Below are 18,223 nucleotides of genomic sequence, written 5' to 3' on the forward strand. Positions count from 1 at the left end.
TCTATAATAATATTCAAGATAATAACCAAAAACAGCAAAATTTCCTCAAAATTACCAATTCAGGGGCAGCAACCCAACAACCGATTGACCGATTCAGCTGAAAATTTCAGGGCAGATAGATCTTGACCTGATAAACATTTTTATCCCATGTCAGATTTCCTCAAAATGCTTTGGTTTTTGAGTTATAAGTCAAAAACTGCATTTTACCCCTATGTTCTATTTTTAGCGGTGGCGGCCATCTTGGTTGGTTGACCAGGTCACGCCACACATTTTTTGAACTAGATACCCCAAAGATGATTGTGGCCAAGTTTGGATTAATTTGGCCCAGTAGTTTCAGAGGAGAAGATTTTTGTAAAAGATTACTTTAATTTACAAAAAATGGTTAAAAATTGACTATAAAGGGCAATAACTCCTAAACGGGTCAACTGACCATTTTGGTCATGTTGACTTATTTGTAGATCTTACTTTGCTGAACATTATTGCTGTTTACAGTTTATCTCTATCTATAATAATATTCAAGATAATAACCAAAAACAGCAAAATTTCCTCAAAATTACCAATTCAGGGGCAGCAACCCAACAACCGATTGACCGATTCATCTAAAAATTTCAGGGCAGATAGATCTTGACCTGATAAACATTTTTATCCCATGTCAGATTTCCTCAAAATGCTTTGGTTTTTGAGTTATAAGCCAAAAACTGCATTTTACCCCTTTGTTCTATTTTTAGCCGTGGCGGCCATCTTGGTTGGTTGACCAGGTCACGCCACACATTTTTTAAACTAGATACCCCAAAGATGATTGTGGCCAAGTTTGGATTAATTTTGCCAAGTAGTTTCAGAGGAGAAGATTTTGTAAAAGATTACTTAAATTAACGAAAAATGGTTAAAAATTGACTATAAAGGGCAATAACTCCTAAACAGGTCAACTGACCATTTTGGTCATGTTGACTTATTTGTAGATCTTACTTTGCTGAACATTATTGCTGTTTACAGTTTATCTCTAACTATAATAATATTCAAGATAATAACCAAAAACAGCAAAATTTCTTCAAATTTACCAATTCAGGGGCAGCAACCCAACAACCGATTGACCGATTCATCTGAAAATTTCAGGGCAGATAGATCTTGACCTGATAAATATTTTTACCCCATGTCAGATTTGCTCTAAATGCTTTGGTTTTTGAGTTATAAGCCAAAAACTGCATTTTACCCCTATGTTCTATTTTTAGCCGTGGCGGCCATCTTGGTTGGTTGACCGGGTCACGCCACACATTTTTTAAACTAGATACCCTAATGATGATTGTGGCCAAGTGTGGTTTGATTTCGCCCAGCAGTTTCAGAGGAGAAGATTTTTGTAAAAGTTAACGACGACGACGGACGACTTCAGACGACGGACGACGGACGCAAAGTGATGGGAAAAGCTCACTTGGCCCTTGGGGCCAGGTGAGCTAAAAAAGGAATGAATGTTGTCTGTCATGAGAGACAAACAAGTAGGTGTGGTGCACATGAACACCTTTTTTGCAATGTATCACAAATAATTATCAAAAAACATATGAGTATTTCTAGAATCTTTCTTTTTGACAACTTCAATTTCTACACACTTATTTTTTTCAGCAAATTTTATACCAACAAATTTAATTACCCATGAACATGTAACTTTCCCTCATATCACTAAAAATGGATACCCACAAATAAAGGTACTTTCTCAGTATGTAAACCTAGATGACTGATTGGTAATATTCTCCATACCATATGTTTCTAGTGTGGGGTACAACAAAAGTATCTAAAATACAGATCTGTTTTATTCGGTTTTGTAGTATAGAAATACATATTTACTAAATAAAAAATAATCAAATTGACATATAAAACTTTTAAACAGGTATAATTTTGAAGGCAACTATTTTATTTTTTTATTGCCTTCTAATTTATTGTTTATTTACATGATTGACATTTACAATTTCTAATGGATTCCTCAAGAGTTTTTGCCTGTGACTGGTTCTGGTGTTCTGGTGTAAAATTGTAAAACTAATCCATCTTAATATCTGTCATAGGACAACAGAATCTAGGTTTGATTTGTCTCACATTCCACATTCCATGCAAGCAAGACAAAAAATAATTTCTGTTTTAAATTGGAAGTTATTTGTTAAAAGACATGAGATCTTTACTTAGCCTGATTTCTCTGTATAATACAAATTTTAAATTTAAACCTGTTAACAAACTACCAAATTTCTGAAACATGAAATTATATCAACAAAATGAATCTAAGACATCCATGATAATTTTTAAATGACAAATATGTGATTGATGATGGTGATGTACATAAAACTGTCTCATCCATTTTCAATAGATATTAATCTGAACACAATTGTGTTAAATTCTAAAATCATTGCCACTGTTTTTGCAACCAATAAGACTTTTTGCCATATTTTGTGGCTTATCATTAAAATTGTTCAGGCATCAGCCTCTAAATGTTGTAACAAAAGTCTTCTGTGACACATTAAAATTGTTCAAGCATCAGCCTCTAGTTGTTGTAACAAAAGTCTTCTCTTCTTCTCTAACTCTCCTTCACTGAGATCACTACCTGATGACGCCCAATCATTGGCCTGAAAAACAAATAAAAATACTTGCATACTATTTGAATAACAACGACAGTTAATTTGCCTTCAATTTTCAGTTAATTAGGTGTGCTTCATATCGACTTACAAACTAGAAATAAACTCATCATAGATACCAGGACTAAATTTTTCATGTATGCCAGACACATGTTTCGTCTACAAAAGACTCATCAGTGACGCTCAAATCCAAAAAAGTTCAAAAGGCCAAATAAAGTATGAAGTTGAAGAGCATTGAGGACCAGAATTCCTAAAAGTTTTGCCAAATACAGCTAAGATAATCTATGCCTGAGGTAGAAACGTCTTAGTATTTCAAAAATTCTAAATTTTGCAAACAGTTGATTAATAAATATAACCATATCAATGATAATTCATGTCAGCACAAAAAGTTCTGACTACTGGGTTGGTGATACCCTCTGGGAAATAAATCTCCACCAGCAGTGGCATCAACCCAGTGGTTGTAAATAAACTCATCATAGAAATAGAAAGTAATCTTTAATGAATAGAACTATGCTTCACGACTATATAAAGAGATAAATTTTCTCTTTGTGAAATTTCATTTTCCGGTACAAGCACTCAATCAGTACATAAAAGACATATCTCTCAGTAAATACAATACTTTTAACTTTCCCATCATCACTTCCTTTCTATTGATTCAAGGGTTCTTAGCACCAAAATTAAGGTCCTCTCTTCAAAAGTTTTACATACACAGTTATGGTATTATTCATTTTAAAGGGAATACTAGCATCTGTGTTGTAGATGACTACTGTTATGTTCATTTTGGTATTGATGTAATGCTATCCTATCTGATCGTTTGAAAATAACTGTAAATTAATGTATATAAAAATAAGGATATGAGGTATGATTGCCAATGTGACAACTATCCACCAAACTTTAAGTAAAATGGCTGTAAGCAATTACAGACAACCATGTGAGCTTCAACAAGGAAAAGATGCAGACCACTTTAGGAGTTTAGGTTGTTAAAATTGTTTTTTGTAATGACTGGAAATTTTTTTTTTTTTAAAACCTTGACAATGTCTTGAAATATTAATGATTTAATGTTATTTATTAAATATGACATATTCTAGTGATTATTATCCTATATTTCTTATAAATGGTGTATGTCAAAATCTCAAAACGTGTACTGCTGAAACATAAAACATTTCTTCTACTGTTGTCAAAATCATCCAAGAGGTAAGACAGTACAATAAAATACACATGATCACTTGAAAACTAACAATTCTACCAAATATGAAAGTTGAAGCACATAAAGCCTTAGTGTCATTATGCTAAAATAGGTCAAAGATAGTCTATAAATTCCAATAAAAAACTAGATGTGTCAAAGCAACACGAATGGCCCCGTCCCAAAAAGTTGAAAAATCTGCAGTTTCAATAAAAACACATGTGGACACAATATGATGGTAGTCTCACATATCAAAAACCATCTCAAAATCTGGAGGTGTACAGATTTTTTTTGTGTATACAAAGTCCAAAGCCCGTAATTTCAGCATAAATTAGCAGATTGAAACGAACTTGAACTTGACCTGTAACTCATCATGGTTAACTCACATACCAAATATCAGCTCAATATCTGAAGGCGTTTAGAAAAAAAGTCTGTAAAATGGTTTGTTGTGGAATGACGGAATTACAGATTTTTGAATTACGGAATATCGGAATTACAGAATTTCAGACAAGGGTAAAACTATATGGCACCGACAGTTTCGTTGCTGGGCCATAAAAAGCAAAATGTAAACTAGAGGCTCTCAAGAGCCTGTGTCGCTCACCTGTTACTGTATTTACTGATGTTGGTCATCTTGGTTGGTAGGTGGGGTCATTAGACACTTTTTTTAAATAGATACCATAGTGATGATTGTGGCCACGTTTAGTTTAATATGGCCCATAGTTTTAGAAAAGAAGATTTTTGTACAAGTTAAAAAAATGACGAAAATTTGTTCAAAATTGACTATAAAGGGCAATAACTCCTAAAGGGGTACTCTAACAATTTTTATCATGTTGACTTATTTGTAGATCCTACTTTGCTGAACAAAATTGCTGTTTACAGTTTATCTCTATCTATAATAGTATTCAAGATAATAACCAAAAACTGCAAAATTTCCTTAAAATTACCAATTTTAGGGCAGCAACCCAATAACGAGTTGTCAGATTCATCTGAAAATTTGCGAGGGGATAGATCTTATTCTGATGGACATTTAAATCTTGAAAGATTTGCCCTAAATGTCTTAGTTTTAAAGATATAAATCAAAAACTGCATTTTACCACTATGTTCTAATTTTAGCCATGTCGGCCATTTTGTTTGGTAGGCAGTGTTATCGGACACATTTTTCAAACTATATACCACAATGATAATTATCGCCAAGTTTGGTTTAATTTGGCCATGTAGTTTCAGAGAAGAAGATTTTTTACAAGTTACAAAAACTAAGGAAAATTTGTTAAAAATTGACTATGAAGGGCAATAACTCCTTAAGGGGTTGACTGACAATTTTGGTCATGTTGACTTATTTGTAGGTTTTACTTTGCCGAACATTATTGCTGTTTACAGTTTATCTCTATCTATAATAGTATTCAAGATAATAACCAAAAACTGCAAAATTTCCTTAAAATAACCAATTCAGGGGCAGCAACCTAACAACGGGTTGTCCAATTCATCTGAAAATTCTACAGCAGATAGATCTTGACCTGATTAACAATTTTACCCCATGTCAGATTTGCTCTAAATGTTTTGGTTTCAAAGATATAAGCCAAAATATACATTTTACCCCTGTGTTCTATTTTTAGCCATGGCGGCCATCTTGGTTGGATGGCCTGGTCACCGGACACATTTTTTAAACTAGATACCCCAAGGATGATTGTGGCCAAGTTTGGTAACATTTGGCCCAGTAGTTTCAGAGGAGAAGATTTTTGTAAAAGTTTACGGACGACGGACGACGGACGACGGACGCCAAGTGATGAGAAAAGCTCACTTGACCTTTCAGGTCAGGTGAGCTAAAAAGGGGATATAGTTTGAACAAATATACATGATGACAAACAATTGTACTAAGTATGAATGTTTTTGGACATAGAGCTTTAGAGGAGGAATTATTATGCTACAAAAGGCATTAAAAAATTCAACATCCCACAACTCAAGCAAAAGTCTTCTAATCAAGCTGCTATCATGACAACCAATTCATTCATTTAATAGCCAAATTCAAATCAACATGGCAGAATTGAAGGGCAAAATGAATTGAGTTATAATATTCTGAAAGCTTTACAAGGTTTTATTATGCTACAATTACCTTAAATATTGTCAAAGTCCCATAAGTCTTGCAAAGGTGAATAATATATAAATATGGTGATGTGGTACCAGTGCCAATGATGCTACTTATCCACCATAAAGAAAATGTGTATATCCAGTCTTTTATAATAGAATTTTGAATAAAGCAATTTCTTTCACAAAGATCTGTCAATAAGAATCTGCCTGCCTCAATGATGTGTTTAAAATAAATTTAGACTTTTCTACTGAGGACGAAATAAATACATTAATAAGAATATCTTGCAACCTTTTCTTTTCTTGTTTCCTGCTCATTTTTGTCTTTTTTCTTTTTCTTTGAATGTTCTTCACCACCACTCAAACTTGATTTAGATGGCTACAAATATTATAAATAGGTCAAGGCAGAAGAACTTGATTTAGATGGCTACAAATATTATAAATATGTCAAGGCAAAAGAGGTTGATTTAGATGGCTACAAATATTATAAATATGTCAAGGCAAAAGAGGTTGATTTAGATGGCTACAAATATTATAAATATGTCAAGGCAAAAGAGGTATCAATTAAAACCTTGAAAAACTAACATATTATGGTGAGGTGGGGTGTGTTTCATGCAAGGATATCATAATTATCATATAGTTCTATCTATTATAGTTTGTTTAACATCACAAGTACACAGATGCCAAAATAGAATATCAACTATACAGATATATATATGTTCCGGACCATATGAGTATTTGGACCATACGCGTATGGTCATGACCATATGGGTATATACTCATATGGTCCGACCATACGCGTATGGTCTGACCGTACGCGTATGGTCGGGGTAATTAACACTCTGTTACAGTTTACTTTCAATACTTCTAAACTCGTTCATTAAAAAGACGCTATCATATATTTAATAGGTAATTTTATTATAATATCATAATAAAACGATTAACTGAATAAGAATTAGAAGTTTCACACAGTTAATTTTACTTACTTGTCAAAACTATAATAAGCACATTTTATACCGATGGTCATTACCGATTTGTTATTACGAGTGAATGGCAATATACCGACTTAAAAAAATTAATTCCAAAAATTTCTTAATGAACTGTTACCCGAGGAAGTCACTGGAAAGTAAAATTGTTTATTTAAGTTATCTTGTGAGTATGGTGTATTGCAGTCATGCTACAATATTTGAGATCTAGAGCTTCATAAAAAAACACCGTAGACATATCGGGATGGGCCAAGACCTAGGTTTCAAGGTACGAAGCTACAACAAGTTTAGTTTTTCACTCGCAAACAAAAGGTGTAAATGAAAAGGATCGTGCACAACCAAGTCTTGCAAATGCAAAAAAGCTATGATACCGTGTTGAAGTAAATGTCACCCAAGCCTATATGCAAGAATGTAATTAGCGATGAAAACTAACTATTGCATCAATATTTTATTTTAACGTAGTATTCAAATTATAAAAATAGTACCTTGCCATCTAACCATCATTGTTTTTATTAGATAAAGTACTGGTATTATTGAAACTTGAATAATGTAATTTTAACAAAAATACCTATATGGTCCCAATACTCATATGGTCCGGCCCGTTAATAACCAAACTAGTATTATACTCATATGGTCTGACCATATGAGTATACGCATATGGTCATGACCATACGCGTATGGTCCAAATACTCATATGGTCCGGAACATATACAAATTTACTCTAATGCAAAATGTTTCTTGTATAGTATCACTTCAGCAAAAATATTGACAGTGAATAGAAAAGTAAGTCTTTCACAATTGATTATAATTATATGACATCATTCTTTAAAAGGGCTAACCTGTTACAATGTATGATGTGACACAAAGAGGTGATGGGGTATAGAAATATGGTCATATGGACAGCTTTCTCAATGTGTCATTTATTAATAATTAGGTTAGTACAACTAATGTCAGTGTGTCATTCTGTCTATTTGTCAACTTGTTTAAGTGTCAATGCATTAATACATCAATATGCCAAACTATCAATTAAACTGTTGTCCAGTCAATAAGTAGAATTGTCAACTTATCAATACATATAAGGTTACAATATTTTTTGATTTATTGAATCCTAAATTCAGTCTGGTATACTAATACAAAAAATCCTTAAATAGAACTGACAAAACCTCAGGTGTAGGTCAGGCAATACCAGCTAAACGGGACTAGCAAATTATCTACTCAGTGAATTTTAAATGAAATTAACCAGTCAGCTGTTGTTTTTTTCCATTATACAAAGCTATTCTAGGAAGCAATATACTGTAAATTTAGAAAACTAATGTGCTAATATTTTTCAAATTTGTTAAATATTGCAATGCAACGACTTATGGATGGAAAATCTATCCATGTAGCTATTGGAATACTACAAGCTCACGATTACATGTTAGTTTAAAACAAAGATCATCCTTTCTCCCATTAATAATACACCAAACTAGTTAGTGAATCTACAGAACACACTCAGACGTTATTACTTACAGATCTCGATACATGTTTCTTCTTTTTAGACTTCTTTTTGTGTTTCTTTTTACTGTCATCCCTTTCATGATCTACAAGTATAAAAAGAGAAATTCTATCCTTAATTCTATACATACTGTTGCTGTAACATGTTTGATTGTCCCTGAGATTTCTATCTTTCTGTTATTTATCATTTTCCTGTCATGCAAACTTCATTTTAGAACACCTAATAACATTCATTAAAACCAATCAAGGATTTTTTTGTTACCGTGACCATTCACCTATGACAGATATTTTACAGTCATTGTTGGATGAGTACTGAATGATATTTTTTCGTATTTGATACATGATTTTTAAGTAGTTGTTATTGACCAGCATTGTGATTGACCTGGAGTACCAGCATTGACCTTGAGTACTCTCAGATTTGAACTTTATGTCTTTAAGTGTGTTTTGTTCGTTGTTTTGATGCTTGGTATGATGAGTTGTCCTTTTCAACTGTTTTTATAATTAGTTCTGATATTCTGCCTTCACACTAGAGTCCAAGGACAGTGGAGGGTTGGGCACTTAACTCCACTACATTCTAATCTAGTACCCAGTCAGCAAACTGTTTTTTCATTTTGAATTGTTTTACATTTATCATTTCCAAATCATTGAAGCTTGCTATGCAGTATGGTATTGCTCATTATTAAAAGCTGTACAGTAACCTATAATTGCTAATTTAAAACTCCTACGTTATATTGTTTCTAGTGAGAAATCTCTCAGTGACAATCACACCATAGTTTCATATTCATCCCAAATTAGACATTCAAACTATTTTGACAGGAAACATTATTCAATTCTAGCAACTAGTTTACTTCAACATGTATAGGATGCAGACCCAGGTTTTAAAACATGCACATAACCATTATATAAGCAACAGGAACAGTTTGGATAAAAACACAAAAATTATTCACTGTTTTTTATCCACATCTTTTCTGACATTTTAAATTTGTATTACTTGCAATTGAAAAAGATACATGTACAGACATGATCTGGTAAGACATTTCAGTTCACTTAAAAAGCAAAAAACTGTAAACTTAGTATGCTACATCTTCAATATACAATACCTTTGTGATGAATAGGTAAACTATAGCAAATATATATAAAGCAAAACGGCAAAAAATAATAAAAACCCATAACAAATTGGCTTTTGAGCTAGTGATATGCCTATTCATTGAAATACAAAACTCATTTATCTAAAAAAAGAAAGGACTTATTTTTGACAATCCAATGCAAAGAATTTTCAAGTGGACAATATCTAATTATACTTTTATGTACTATGAAAGGTTTAAAAGACGTCATTTACTTAACAAAATTGTAAAATAATGAGAAAATAAAGGTGAACCTTAACCATTCAGTACCCGAAACCTGTGTAAACATTGTTCTAAGACATCCTAAAACCCTGTGGAACCTAAACCATTCAAAACCTGAAACCTGTGGAAACTACAACATGACAAAGATCACAGCTGTTGAAACATTGTTCTAAGACATCCTAAAACCCTGTGGAACCTAAACCATTCCAAACCTAAAACCTATGGAAACTAAAACATGACAAAGATTGCAGCTGTGGAAACATTGTTCTAAGAAATCCTAAAACCTGTGGAGACTAAACTCTCTAAAAATGTAAAACATGTGAAACCGAAAACCTTAAAAACTTAACTTTTGAAACAAAACTTAAGAAATCATGAACCCCACAAATATCTGAAACCTATTTAAACAATAGTTTTTCCATCTTAACTTTGTAACTAATGAGGGTGCAATAAATACTCTTTTAGCCTAATTTTTCAGTGAATTTTAACTTTTGTTTATTAGGTCTGTCTTAAAAGTTGGATAATTTGAAATAAAAAAAAACCCAGATCAGAGGCTTAAACTTTACAATATATTATAAGTAAAGTTATGGCATCACAGAAAGACATATTTAAGCATTTTCATGAATATATGGATTTATAAGATTCAAATGGTCTCAAAACAGTAGTGAGGTAAAATCCAACAAAATACTTAGTATTGTAACTTCTCAATATTTCATACATTAACTATTATGACAACTGAAGCTATCTTTGACACTTAAAAAAAGCATACCTTGAACATTAGAATTGTCATAAATATTCATAAAAATTCTTGAGAGAACTTAAGTTTAGACTGAAAGATCTGGATAAAATGCAGTAAATGCTGTGTATCTTAACAAAACAAATCCCAACAATCATGCTGTATCAAACTCCCTGTTATGTACTCACATTTAACACTGCTTTGAGAGACAGAAACGTCTTCTCTCCTGGCCATGTGTCCTAAATTTTATCACATGTTAAAAGTAAGTACAAATAACCATGCAATTACAAAAGTTTGATAAAATATATCTTTCATTCATTGACACCATCAAGGCACATATTTAAACTCATGCAGATTAAGCTTGTCAAATCAAATTGAAAAAGCATAATTATTATTATCTTACTACTATGTAAAATAAAGAAATGGAGACTACTTTTTGTGTTAACTTCAGATTTTTGTCTTTAAATTACAAACAACATTGAATTCAATTAAATTACAGTGCCACTTGACTAATTAAATACCAGTGGCCACAGCAATAGATTACATTTGTTCTTTAAGGAAGTTAATTTTAAACATAAGTTTATTGAGTTAATGTAGACTATAATTGAAAACAGGATGCAAAACACATTCAAATTGACAAAAAAATACAATTTTCCCTTAAAAAATTTATTTAGAGGCATAATAAGAATTTCGTACAAAAATATGCCTGATTCAGAATTGTAACTTCAACTTGTACTCAAATATATCAGATTCAGAGACTGAACTAAAATTTGTACAAGAATATACCTCATTCAGATGTAAATAAAATTTATTCCATAATTTACCTGATTCAGGGATGTACCGGTAACTAAGATTCAACTAGAATTTGTACAAAAATTTACCTCAAAAAGAGACATAGCTAAAATTTGTACAAGAACATACCTGATTCCAAGACTTAACTAGAACATGCACAAGAATATATCTGATTCAGAGCTGTAACTGGAATTTGTACAAGAATATACCTGATTCAGAGCTGTAACTAGAACTTTTACAAGAATTTACCTGATTTCAAGAATTTATAGGATTCATACAAGCATTTACCTGATTGAAAGAAGTCACTAAAATTTGTATAAGAATTTACCTGATTCAGAAATACAACTAGAATTTGAACAAGAATTTACCTGATTCAGAGACATTACTCGGTGACCTTGATCGGGATTCTGATCTATGTTTTCTTTCTTTTTTCTTCTTTCTGTGTCTAGAGGAAGATGTTACAGTTTCTGCTTCAGACTCACTTTGCTAAAATTGAAATTATAACATTGGATGCTAGAACAGAACAGAAAAATTCATTGTTTCTATGATCACCCATCAGATATACCCCTCAAGGTACCTAGTCACATTTAACTTCTAGTTGATATGGTATCAATATCAGAAGCTGTTTCATTTTTGTTTCTTTTAGAGAATAAGGAAAAGTATTGACACTTATGAAGTTTATATTATAAAGTTTTTTGAAGTACGATTTATGCCAAATTATTTATGTTCTTTATTTCCTTGTATAAAAAGGAACTTGCATGTTTTACTTACTGATTTGGATTTTGACCTTGAACGTCTAGTTTTGTGTTTTTTTGCTTTTTTCTTTCTTGAATGGTGATGACTACATGATTCCTCTAAAATTTGTTGATATTCTCTAAACAAGCGTATCCTTTCCGACTCTACTGTCACAGCTTGATACGCAGAGTCTTTCTCTAATTTCTCCCTAACCTACAAAAAAAATTATAATTTTTTTAAAAGTTTACCACTGCTCCTATCCAATGCAATAAACTCAAACATTCATGATGTATAATAAAGTTATAATTATAGGAATGATAAATATCTCCTTAGTTTACAGTTAAGCAAAGTTCTTTTGTGCATTTTCTAAATATGCAGGTGTGGTGTAAATTAAAATTAGAAATAAACCCCATAACACAATTTAATCCAATTACAGAATAAAACTATTGCTTAAGTAGTTTCAAATAAGTATTTTCTTTAATTCAAAACATAAAAAACAAGAATGTGTACCCAGTACACGAATGCCCCACTCGCACTATCATTTTCCATGTTCAGTGGACCGTGACAATGGGGTAAAAACTCTAATTTGGCATTAAAATTAGAAAGATCATATCATAGGGAACATGTGTACCAAGTTTGAAGTCGATTGGACTTCAACTTCATCAAAAAACTACCTTGACCAAAAACTTTATCCTGAAGCGGGACAGACAGACGGACGAACAGACGAACGGACGCACAGACCAGAAAACATATTGCCCCACCTACGATAGTAGTATTACAGGTGTATAGTTTTATTTCTAGTTTATAAACCATTGTACATGTTGTTAGACTACTCACATCTTCCCATCTTGAAGTTTCATCAATCTGTGCTGGACCTGATTTCAACAGGTTTCTAAATGAACTCTCAATTTTTCTCAACTGTTTAAAAGATAAAAGAATAAACTACTGCTGTGAATATACAAATTAAATAATTAGACTATCATAATGGAATCTAATCACATTCTGGTTTAAAACGCTGTAAGTTAGCAAAAATGTGTACCTTTTTCACTTCTATGGAGTGTTAATATTAATATGTCTTTGAATTAAGCATTCAAACTATACGTCTCAAAATGTCAAATGAACCTCAGACTCATTTTCTAAAACAGTTATGAACATACAGGTACAAATGCACATTAGGCTAACACTTTTATTATGTATTATTCCAGCGTGTAGTATTGAACAAATATGGTGGATCATTAGTATATATATTTTCTTAGATAGAATTTTCTTATACTTTGCCATACAATAGATTTTTCCATGCTGATAACAACAATACAAAAGAATGGGTCACAGTGCTATTTTCAAGCTACAAGTCCAAAATTGCTTAATTTCCATATTGTTTATGAAACACAAAAAAAATATGAAATAAAGGTTTTTAAAATATGCTTTAAAAAATAAAACAAAAAATGGTGTCACCAACCTTGTTTTCTTGCTAAAAGAAAAAATTGAAAACTTTCTCTGTCATTCCAACTGTACTTATTTGAGTAATCTCTTCTTAAAGAGCTTAGTTGACAATTTGATTCAAACAAACACAAATATAAGGTGTTTGATAAATCGGTCTGAATAATGCAAAATCACTTATTTTTCTTTGTTCCAGTAAAAAGTCTTGCCTAATTTATTATTGCCCATCGGTATCAAAATTGGCAGATTTAATTAAAGGAATAGGCCTATTGTGAACTGCTATATAACATTCTAAGATTGTGGTAACGGGTATCTTATAACATCAATTTTGACATCATTACACAAGAAGATTAGTGAATAACTTTACATAATGACATAACACCAAGTTTATAACTGTAGGAAAATGTTGGCTTACTTTATGAAATGTTAAACACACTTTACATAAAATTAGAGCTTTTTTATAAATTTTTTTAAGTTTAAGTAATTAAAAACAAACCTTAACCTTTCATTATTTAAGATTGTTTTTTTAAAATTGTTTTGTCTAACACTAAACTTTCATATATATTTAATTACAAAGTGATAATAAGTTACTTTCATAAGACTTGATTTTGTACAACTAAATACTTTTAGTTTTTAGTTGGTTAAAAAGCTCATGGTTTTTCTTTCTGTTATCATGTACATATACCAACTTTAATTACTTGCTTACTTTGTATATTTCAATATTTTTATCATAGGTTCATATAAACTCATACTGACCAACACAGTTAGTTGGTAATTCCAGATGTGGCATAGTTGATGACATAAATTGGGTCAAAAGATGTAATCGACCAGTTTATAAACCTATTGAATCAAGTTTATCAAGCTGGAGATACAAAGATATAACCCACCTTTCTTGCTTCTTCTTTCAGTCTTTCTTTCTCTCGTGCTTCTGCTTTTTCTATAAGCTAAAATTATACAAAATGGTAATATAAAATGATACTATCATGTTTATTAAGTTCCTTAGTTTAAACATATTTATTTATAGTGGATTGGGAAACAAGTTTTGCAACTTATATTAATCCCTTTCCAATTAAGTTCCTTAAACTATACAAACAAAAATTGTTACCATTTTTTCTTCTCATGCAGTATTTACCATTGCATATTATTCTACTACTTAATTGCTTCAAACAAAGATAAAATTTTAAAAATACTTTGAATTCTCCTTTATTAGCTCACCTGGCCCGAAGGGCCAAGTGAGCTTTTCTCATCACTTTGCGTCCGGCGTCTGTCGTCGTCCGTCGTCGTCGTCCGTCGTCGTCCGTCGTCGTCCTGCGTTAACTTTTACAAAAATCTTCTCCTCTGAAACTACTAGGCCAAATTTAACCAAACTTGGCCACAATCATCATTGGGGTATCTAGTTAAAAAATTGTGTCCGGTGACCCCGCCAACTAACCAAGATGGCCGCCATGGCTATAAATAGAACATAGGGGTAAAATGCAGTTTTTGGCTTATAACTCAAAAACCAAAGCATTTAGGGCAAATCTGACATGGGGTAATATTGTTAATCAGGTTAAGATCTATCTGCCCTGAAATTTTCAGATGAATCTGACATTCCGTTGTTAGGTTGCTGCCCCTGAATTGGTAATTTTAAGGAAATTTTGTTGTTTTTGGTTATTATCTTGAATATTATTTTAGATAGAGATAAACTGTCAAAGCAATAATGTTCAGCAAAAGTAAGATCTACAAAAAAGTCAACATGACCAAAATGATCAGTTGACCACTTTAGGAGTTATTGCCCTTTATAGTCAATTTTTAACCATTTTTTGTAAATCTTAGTTATCTTTTAGAAAAATCTTCTCCCCTGAAACTGCTGGGCCAAATTATTTGAAACTTGGCCACAATCATCATTGGGGTATCTAGTTTAAAAATTGTGTCCGGTGACCTGGCCATCAAACCAAGATGGCCGCCACGGCTAAAAATAGAACATAGGGGTAAAATGCAGTTTTTGGCTTATAACACAAAAACCAAATAATTTAGAGAAAATCTGACATGAAGTAAAATTGTTAATCAGGTCAAGATCTATCTGCCCTGAAATTTTCAGATGAATTGGACAACCTGTTTTTGGGTTGCGGCCCCTGAATTGGTAATTTTAAGGAAATTTTGCTGTTTTGGTTATTATATTGAATATTATTATAGATATAGGTAAACTGTAAACAGCAATAATGTTCAGCAAAGTAAGATCTACAAATAAGTCAACATGAACGAAATGGTCAATTGACCCCTGTAGGAGTTATTGACCTTTGTAGTCAATTTTCAATCTGCTTCCTTTGTTTAATATTCACATAGACCAAGGTGAGCGACACAGGCTCTTTAGAGCCTCTAGTATATTCTAAAATATCTACAAAATGGGTATTGTTTCCATGATTTTTTTTTCTGTTATAAAGAACTTTTGGCAGTTGTAGTTACCAAAAGAATGTCTTGAAAAAAAGCAAGCTTAAAGCTGGAGCAGCTTCAACATGCCTGCTATAAAATTCCTTACAACCAAGAAAGGATTTATCAGTAAATCAGTCATTTCACAATATTTTTCTCATTTTAAACTTACACTGTTATATGTGAGTTTGATATTGCCAGAATCCAAACCAATTGCTCGTTTATCTTCAGCTATAACATAGGCCAGATCTTCAAATGATGTGGTGAGATCAATGCTAAAACCTTTGTCCTAAAGTAAAAAAAGAAACAACAATGGCTACAATAATTATGTATGTTTTAAAAAATACTATTGAAAGATTATTGAAGATTAACATACAAAGATTGTATTCTTGAACAATCAAGGTAACATTCAGCAAAATTGTAGATGTCACAGTTAGGTCAATCCTGTCACACAGCTATGTACATCTTGTATTGAGTCAATGATTACAATATAGTTTTAACCAATACTTGAAATGAGTGAAACTGACCTATTGATAAACTTTAGCACTGAAGAGACATGTATTGTCGAAATGCGCATCTGGTGCAAGAAAATTGGTACTGTTAATTTTATTAGCATAGATCTTTGAAGATGAGTAAGACCATTAAACAAGTGAATTATACAGTCGATTTCTTTTTTTTCATGAAATGATTACAACTAAACTGTGAAATATATATTATGTACATTACCTATAGAATTATTTTGAAAATCATAAAATTATCATTTGTAAAATCTTGAAACTTGTGTGTTGAGGAATTCAGTGCTTATAGCTGTTCTTTGCCTAGCTTTAGTGGTATGTATATTACCACTAACACAGATAGATATCTTACTCGTAATATTTCTTTAACAACTTTCTTTTCATCATGAAACCTTGCTTTCAAATCCTCAACATAAAACTTAAATAAATCTAAAGGAGTGGAACCTACAAGAAAGGAAAATACATCAATTACAAATAAAATACAATATCATCAATATTAGTTAAACAAACATTGTAGTTGAAGGCTGTATGTTCACCTATAATGGTTTACTTTTATAAATTGTTATTTGGATGGAGAGTTGTCTCATTGGCACTCACACCACATCTTCCTATATCTATTGTAGGTGTAATGTTTCAAATCTATGATTAAAATAGTTAGCAATAGAATTTTTTTTTATACAATTGCTGAATATTTAATGATGTAGCAAGACAATTTCTATTTTACACTGTAATTGTAAAATAAACCATGGAATCATTTATTTTTGTTGAAACCAGTTTTGGTGAATAAATGAAAATCAGATGTTTGATTTTGGGGTTTTGTATAAATGTGCCTTTTAGCTTACAAAAAGTGTGTACATCTAGAAAGGAGATAGAATCTTCTGATAAATACAAGTCTTGTCAAGAGTAAATTTTTTTGTTCTCCTTCATAGGAACCACTAAATAATTTGTCTGATAAAAGAAATAGAACTCACTTTCCATCTTGAGACTTCATGTTATGACCTTAAGATATGATTAAATAAAAGTACATATCTATGCTATAAATATGATAATCCACTGTTATTACCTGGTTGCCCTAACATATTTGTAAATCTGACATCTTGAGTAATAATTGGATACAGATCCATCCATAAAGACATAGAATTTAGTTTGCCCTGTTCATGTAACTCATCCAGTAACACCTGTGAATATGGCAAATATACAAAACATTATTTGGATACATTCTAGCTGTTGACACAAAAATCAAATCTATATTTCAGTGTTTTCGTTTGTAACTTATAGATTATATCTACACGCAATAAAGGTCCATTCTATGAACATTGGAAATTAAATCCAGCATATTGATCAACAAGAATATGTGCATTGTACACTAATGCCCAGTTTCAATATAATTTTCTATGTTCAATGAATAGTGAAAAACTCTTAATTTTGCATTACAGTTAGAAAAGATCATATCTAAGGCACATGTGTACTCATTTTCAAGTTGATTGGAGTTCAAATTCATCAAAAACCAACTTGACCAATTTTTTTTAACCTGAAGCAGGATAGATGGACAGAAAAAAAACATAATATGACAAAAAATATATAAAATACAGGAATTTGGATTTAATTTCTTCTCAAAGCGGGTTTGATAGTACTTTAGTTACAGCAATTTTTTATATTCAAAATAACTTGAAACTTGTCTAAAGACATTTGTATTTTGTTAAGACTGTATGACAACCTCTAAATGTCTTTTTAACAACTTTTTTTATTTGTAAACTGATGAATTTTAACGCTCTCCATTTTAAGATCTATGGAAATTAAAAATTAAGTTCCTCATGGTTTTTTTTAAAACAAAACACAAAATAGAAATAGAAAACACAATCAGATCAGAATCCTGTCATATTAAATGAATCCTAC

General features: G+C 31.5%; 1 protein-coding gene across 4 annotated transcripts in view; it reads right to left on the reverse strand.

The window, feature by feature from the left end:
- Nucleotides 1-2,262: 2,262 nt before the first annotated feature.
- Nucleotides 2,263-18,223, reverse strand: part of LOC134706712 (pre-mRNA-processing factor 40 homolog B-like) — a 31,527-nt gene continuing 15,566 nt past the window's right edge. Inside the window, exons 16-26 of one of the 4 annotated variants that reach the window (XM_063565893.1) lie at nucleotides 17,391-17,505; nucleotides 16,680-16,771; nucleotides 15,985-16,101; nucleotides 14,291-14,347; nucleotides 12,801-12,881; nucleotides 12,000-12,176; nucleotides 11,597-11,714; nucleotides 10,625-10,675; nucleotides 8,373-8,443; nucleotides 6,170-6,256; nucleotides 2,263-2,603 (exon numbers count right to left, since the gene is read on the reverse strand). In XM_063565893.1, the coding sequence (XP_063421963.1) occupies nucleotides 2,508-2,603; nucleotides 6,170-6,256; nucleotides 8,373-8,443; nucleotides 10,625-10,675; nucleotides 11,597-11,714; nucleotides 12,000-12,176; nucleotides 12,801-12,881; nucleotides 14,291-14,347; nucleotides 15,985-16,101; nucleotides 16,680-16,771; nucleotides 17,391-17,505 (1,062 nt within the window). In that variant the 3' untranslated portion in view covers nucleotides 2,263-2,507. The remainder of the gene's footprint in view (nucleotides 2,604-6,169; nucleotides 6,257-8,372; nucleotides 8,444-10,624; nucleotides 10,676-11,596; nucleotides 11,715-11,999; nucleotides 12,177-12,800; nucleotides 12,882-14,290; nucleotides 14,348-15,984; nucleotides 16,102-16,679; nucleotides 16,772-17,390; nucleotides 17,506-18,223) is intronic. The other 3 variants (XM_063565894.1, XM_063565895.1, XM_063565896.1) reach the window with 3 other exon arrangements.

This window comes from Mytilus trossulus, chromosome 2, assembly GCF_036588685.1.
Source record: "Mytilus trossulus isolate FHL-02 chromosome 2, PNRI_Mtr1.1.1.hap1, whole genome shotgun sequence".
In the NCBI taxonomy this organism is placed as follows: Eukaryota; Metazoa; Mollusca; class Bivalvia; order Mytilida; family Mytilidae; genus Mytilus; species Mytilus trossulus.